Below are 7,293 nucleotides of genomic sequence, written 5' to 3' on the forward strand. Positions count from 1 at the left end.
TTTAATTTTTGTTTTTCAAAATCAACTCATATTGCTAGAGGTGAGTTGAGCCTCGGGGCACGCTGAGGTATTTTCAATTTTTGTGTTTTAATTTCAACTCATATTGCGAGAGGTGAGTTGAGCCTCAGGTCACGCTGAGGTATTTTCAATTTCTGTTTTCAATTTACGTTGTTCAAGAATCAACTCATATTGCGAGAGGTAGGTTGAACCTTTTAATTTCTACTTTTTCAAAATCAACTCATATTGCGAGAGGTGAGTTGAGCCTCAGGACACGCTGAGGTAATTTCAATTTCTGTTGTCAAAAAAATCAACTCGTATTGCGAGTGGCGAGTTGAGCCTCAGGTCACACGCCGAGGTATTTTCAATTTCCGTTTTTCAATTTTTGCCTTTCAAAAAAATCAACTCATATTGCGAGAGGTGAGTTGAGCCTCAGGACACGCTGAGGTAATTTCAATTTCTATTGTCAAAAAAGTCAACTCGTATTGCGAGAGGTGAGTTGAGCCTCAGATCACACGTCGAGGTATTTTCAATTTCCATTTTTCAATTTCTGCATTTCAAAAAAAAAAAAATCAACTCATATTGCGAGAGGTGAGTTGAGCCTCGGGACACGCTGAGGTAATTTCAATTTCTGTTTTCAAAATTCAACTCATATTGTGAGAAATGAGTTGAGCCTCAAGACACGTTGAGGTATTTTCAATTTCTGTTTTCAAAAAATCAACTTATATTGCGAGAGGTGAGTTGACCCTTGGCTCATGCGCTGAGCTATTTTCAATTTCTATCTTTCAAAAAAATCAACTCATATTGCGAGAGGTGAGTTGAGCTTCAGATCACACACTGAGGTATTTTTTCAATTTATATTTTTCAAAAAAATCAACTCACATTGCGAGATGTGAGTTGAGCCTCGGGTTACATGTCGAGGTATTTTCAAAATCTGTTTTTCAAATTCTGTTTTCAAAAATCAACTCATATTGCGAGAAGTGAGTTGAGCCTTGGCTCACGTGCTGAGCTATTTTCAATTTCTGTTTTTTTCAAAAAATTCAACTCATATTGCGAGAGGTGAGTTGAGCTTTTAATTCTGCGAGAGTTGAGTTGAGTCTTTTAATTTCGCTTTTTCAAAAATCAACTCATATTGCGAGAGGTGAGTTGAACCTCCAATCACATATCGAGGTATTTTCAAAATCGCTTTTCAAGTTAAGTTTCAAAAATCAACTCATATTGCGAGAGGTGAGTTGAGCCTTGGCTCACGCTAATGAGCTATTTTCAATTTCTGCTTTTAATGTCTGCTTTTAGAGAGTCAATTCATATTGCAAAAATGAGTTGAGCTCGGGATCACATGCCGAGTAGAGAATAAAGATTGAAGTGATTGAAGACGCCGATTCGCCTCCTTAAAGTTGTAGTGGAGTTGATCGAGGCATCGATCTTGCCTTTCCGAGTCGCAGAAGAGAAGACCAAAACCTTATCTCACTTTGAGCGATAAAAGAGCATATTGAAATTGTAGATCTTATCTTTCCGAGTTACAGTGAAGCGGATCGAAGCCACAAATCTCATATCCTTGAAGTTACTTTGGAACAGATTGAAGCTACAAGGCATATCTCCGAATTTGCAGTGGATTGAACCAAAGCTACAAGATGCGGTGGACTGAAAAGAGACTAACTAAACAAGAAGAGTTCCAAAGCAAGTCAAGACCTAGCAAGACCGGCAAGTTTGGTCTTCTTGAAAGTCTTTGCTCTATTATCGTTGCACGACAATGAGCAAAGAGGGGCAGCTGTAGAAGCCCAAATTGCCCGGGCCCAATTATATGAAAACCCAACCAAACCTCTAAACCCACTAAAACCCTTAACCCATGACCCATTTACATCTACCCAAACCCAATTCAAAAGCCCATTAAGCCCCCCAAAAAAAAACCTAACCCAAAAAAAAAACAAAGAAAAAAAAAAGAAAAAGAAAAACCTACCCCAAAAAAACCTAACCCAAAAAAAAAAAGAAGAAAAAAGAAAAACCTAACAAAAAAAGATAAAAAAACCTAGCCACCTAACCACTTTCCCACTTGCCCCATTTTTCCTCCCATTGTCTACCACCACCACCTACAAAATAGAAAAAAAAAAAAGAAAATCATGTAAAAGATGGCTATAAAAAGCCATTCAAAAATCATGTAAAAAAGAAAGGAGGGGGATTTTACAAAGATTGAAAAAAAAACACAAAAATTCCTTCAAATTTTGAACACAAAAGAAACATCAATAAAAAGGTTGCATCTTTTTCTTTTTTCCTCTTCTTTCAAATTTTTTCTTTTTTTTTGTGTTGTTTTTTCTTTCTTTATATATACATATATTGTTAAAAAAATTTTACCTTTTCCGGTCACCGCCCACGGTGGCCGGCGGTGGCCGACGACGGGCGGCGACCGACGATCAACCGGTGACCGGCCCTCCTTGGCCGGATTTCCTTTCCCCCCTCCCTTCTCTCTTCTTTCCCCCTTCTTTTTTTTAGGTATTTTTTATATATTATGTATATATTTTTTAATGCCATTAGTTATATATTTCTTATGTATATATTCTTAAATACTATTATATACATATATATATATATATATATATTTTAAATACCATATTGTGTATATATTATTATTACAAATTATTACTATTGCTAGTATTATTATAACTATTATTATATTAGTGTATATTTTATGTACATATGTATATATATATATTTTTGCACATATCATTATTTTATATTATTGTTGTAAATTTTTATGTATATATTTTTTAGGTACGTTTCCTAATATTTTCTTTTATTGTAGATATTATTATTATTATTACATACTTTTATTATATGCATATATATATGTATTTTTATGTACATATTATTATTTTATATTATTATTACCAAATATATCATTTTTCCTATTTTATTATTAGTACATGATTTGTTTATATTTTGTAAATATCATTATTATTGTTATTCTAATATTCTAGTATTCCATATTAATATTTTTCATTAATGATATCATTTTTTTAAGTCCTTTATCTATTTTTAATTTCTCACTTTAGGAATATTTTTCTCATGTTTTAATTAATTTAAAAATAAGGCAATGTACCGATTTAATATTAAGCCATCGATTTCATCGCTATGTTGGGTGAAATTAAATCGGCTTGTGTTAAAAAACAGGACACCCTTTCTAAAAAAAATCGAAAACTAAAATTCTCATTTTTCAATCGGATCACGATTAAATATTATATTGAACTCGTATTTTTTAAAATCAAGTCAACAAATGTTTATGAGATACCAATTTTGGGCGTCGCGAGGTGCTAATACCTTCCTCGAAGCGTGAATCGACTCCGAACCCCAATTTTTCTCTGGACTTTCATGTAGACCTAAATTTGGCCTTCTTTTTGTTTTAAAATAATTTTATTAGGTGTCCGATCACACCTATAAAAAAGGATCGGTGGCGACTCCCTTTGTTAATAAAATCGAAAGTTGGTTTTCAAATGTTTAATAAATCGCCACAATTAGCGACCAAGCGAAGCTAAAAATTTTTTTTTACGTCGCTACAGTCTCCATAAAACACCACGGACTGCCGGCTCACAACAACAATTCTATCTATTCATATTTGGACACTAAATGGATTGAACATTGCTCCAACCTTACTTCAATTGTGATTACGTCCCACAATATCTCGTATCACCTTTTCTGTTCTCTTTTTTTTTTTTTTTTGGCTATTTTTTAAATCTGTTAATATTTTGGGTTTATAATTATCTCCTTTAATAATATTATCTCTTAAGTTAGAATTTGGTTTCTTTCTTTAATAGTACGATTTACCATACCGCTACACTCTACACTTGGTGGTGATTTATTTGTGTTGAGGAAATTTTGATCATTTGAGGAGAAATCCATGAATTGTTGTTTGCTTAGGGCTGACGGATCCCCTCAACAGGTATTGAATTCGAGATGTCTATGTGAGATTTTATCATCGAGTTTTGACTCTCAATTTTGCTAAGAACCGGAGCAAGTTCACAAAATGACTCAATACCCTCTTTACTCACAAATGCCGTAAAATGATATAGGTTTAAATCTCAACAAGAGCAAATGTAAAGATTTCCTTGGTGAATAAAAGTACTCTCGCTTTGTAAACTCACTATCTCTTCAGACTATTTATAAAATCAAGAGACAAAATTTTAAAATAAATTTAAACACAAATACCCTAATCCAATACTACACCTACACCTGTTGAAAATTTTTCATTTTTTAACAAACCACACTTCATGTACTCTTTTTAATCAATCAAAATCCCCTTAATAAATTATATGAGATGTTGGAGGTGGCTTAGCTCTAAATTAAGCACGGTCCCCGGCCTAACAAGTTAGCATGAAGAAGAGAATTCTGCTGGCCAACCACCCGGCTATTGTCTTATGACCCAACCGTTACCGTCCAAATAAACGACGGCTTTGGCAGAATACCTAACAGTTTCCAACACACCCCAATCCCGTAAAGATACTCTTTAATTGAATAAATCAATGGTTTAATCGAATAAATAAATTTTAAAATTTAATATAAAAACTTTCTAATCAAATCAAATAAAGTAAAATTTTAATTAATTAAAGTAGTATGATACATTTGATTTAATAATTTATTTGTTTAACATTTCAAATTTATCATTTTAGATTTTTTAAATTATAATTTAATATTTTATATATTTTTAAGATTTTTAATAATTTTTTTTGCTTTTATATATTTTTGGAAAAATATTTATAAATATTTGAAATTTTGAAGATTATTTTGAATTTTTGAAATGGAGCAATATGAATTTCCCAAACTTTCAAGGACACAAGGGTTATTTATATTAATTTATTATTTAAATTGTAAAATTAAACTCGATCCAAACTCGAAAAATTAAATTATTTATTTATTTTGATAAAAAATAAAATAACTTAAATAAACTGAAAAATTTGATTTTTCAAATCAAATTTGAGTCATCCTTTTTTCCAAATATTTGTCTACATTTGAAGAAAATTCTGTTAACAGATCAAATGTATGATGTATGATGTTCCCATATCTATGGAATACAAACTAAGAACTGGTGGCTTATTGCTTTTCAAATATATTTTTTAACTGCACTTCTCAGCTGCAACATTATTTTACTGTTAAATTAACCTTTTAAGTGTTTAATATTTTCCGAAATATCAAAACCTGGTAGGAAATGATCTCCATGACAGGTCCAAGGTATATACATGTGCAACTTAGAAAACGATTTGACTTGCTTGAATAATTGCTTAAAGTCTGCCCTTTTTCGCGTAATTTATTCAGATATCAAAGCCACCGCCCAATCATCCATGTGTTCTCATTATATATTTAATTCATCTTTGCTTAATCATTTCTTGTTTCTAGAAGAAATACAATCCGTAAACAAATGAATGATATGCCATTAGCACCATTAATAAGCATGGCCTAGTCAAAATTGAGTTTTAAGAGATATATGCAATCAATCATACCCACATTTGTGTTCTGTGTTCTGCATGCTTAATACATTGGCGATACTCCTAATAACATCGTACCCACACGAGAGCTCTATAGTCAAACAATGAACCATCCAATCACATTCAAATAAATGTGCAAACAAACTTACCATGATTCAGCTACTTGATCTACTTATAAGAACATGATCCACATCAAGTCCATTCATCAGCTTACTCTAAAACATTTCCAAACTCTTTGAAACTATACCAAGAAATAACCTTCACCAACTTCCATCACCATTATCTTATATAAAAACTTGTTAATCCAAATGCTAGTTTTAGCTAGGTAGTTCATTCTTTCTCACCTTGGAATTGGAAAACCTACCTACAATCTGAAAACGGAATTCCCTTCATCCCCATTACATGATTTGATTTTTATAAGCTGATAAAAAGCTGAAGTTGTTGAAACATATATCAATCTTTATCTCAAAAGAACGTGAGTGAGTTTAATATATATAATACTTCCCAAATTACCAATAAGAGTTGAAGCCCCACGAACTCTGATCAACGATCAGACGGCTGTAATGTGGTACGTGGAATGGCAACACACATTTAATATAGATAGGGGGACACCCTGTAAGAAAATGTTGGCACTGCTACATATATTTAATTCATTTGCATCTCTCTCATTTATCACCCCCACCCTCTCCCTCTGTCTCTACTCTATATATCTATAAATTTCTCCTCTTTAATTATTTACTACACTAATTTATAATTAATATATATATGTGTGTATATGTATATATGTATTCGTATCTTCTTCAATCTCCACCCCACTTCCTTTTTCTTTTCTTCTCTTTCCATTGAAAAGAAAAATCTTAAGAAACAGTGATGGAAGGTGTTTCAGCGACCATGTACAAGAATTTGAAAGGGTACTGGCAAAGGAGAGGATACATCAAGCTAAATGGTACGAAAGGAGGAGGACGGCGGAGCAAGGTGGAGCTTGGGTCGTCGCGGCGGAGGCGATTCTGGAAGATAAGGGTGAAAGCGAAGCTGAGATTACCTTCGCCCAAGAAGTTCTTTGTTTGGCTACGTGATGCGTACGTGAAAATGATGCTGGGGTTGGCTAACTCCCGGATGGTTAGTACCGGCTACGGTGGAGCTATTGGGGACCATCATGGGATTGCAGCCTTGGGGAAGCGTCCGGTTAAGGAGTACGATGAGAAAATGATCGTCGAGATCTATAAATCGTTGGTGATGGCGCAAGGTCAGCTGGTGCCTCGTGAAGCGGGGAAGCTCAGCTCTGCCATTATTTGTCAACGGTGAAATGGGGGAAATAACTATCTTCTTTTTTCAGTCATCGGATTGTACCACAAAACTCAGTGGCGAAAACAAGTTCTTGGAACCATAGAGGAGGGATCGATCCTCAAAGACAAGCCCCCCAAAAAACTACTACTTTTTCTGATCAAAATGGTTTAATGTTCATCTTATGTTGTTAATTTTTTTAACAAGTTTAATTAAGATCTATTCTATTTCTTTCACCACATTAAAAACTAAGGTAGTGACTAACAATTTGGAATATATTTTTTCTTTCATAACCTTAACTTTTGATGAAGATTCATTGATTGTAGTAGCTATATTACACAATCAAATACCAAAGAAAATGATTGAGAGCAAAGTTTCTTTTTGTATAACAATTAAGGACTCAACTTCCAACTAAAACACAGCTAAAATATTCATGTTTGGTGGGGCTTTGGAACTACATGAAATGAGGAAAGTAATAACTGCAAAAAGCTTTGACAATGGGAAAGCAAAGCTCTTTCAATATCAAGATCCTTCATGTGGG

The 7,293-nt window shown here is 33.3% G+C and overlaps 1 protein-coding gene across 1 annotated transcript; it reads left to right on the forward strand.

Moving 5' to 3' along the window:
* Positions 1-6,120: 6,120 nt before the first annotated feature.
* Positions 6,121-7,000, forward strand: LOC108478384 (uncharacterized). Its single transcript, XM_017780843.2, has one exon. The coding sequence runs from the start codon at positions 6,339-6,341 to the stop codon at positions 6,771-6,773; it is 435 nt and encodes a 144-aa protein (XP_017636332.1). The 5' UTR covers positions 6,121-6,338; the 3' UTR covers positions 6,774-7,000.
* Positions 7,001-7,293: the final 293 nt, after the last annotated feature.

This window comes from Gossypium arboreum, chromosome 12, assembly GCF_025698485.1.
Source record: "Gossypium arboreum isolate Shixiya-1 chromosome 12, ASM2569848v2, whole genome shotgun sequence".
NCBI classification, from domain to species: Eukaryota; Viridiplantae; Streptophyta; class Magnoliopsida; order Malvales; family Malvaceae; genus Gossypium; species Gossypium arboreum.

Bases quoted from the DNA above. Each gene is read 5' to 3' on its own strand.
- LOC108478384 (XM_017780843.2), top strand. From the start codon at position 6,339: ATGGAAGGTGTTTCAGCGACCATGTACAAGAATTTGAAAGGGTACTGG.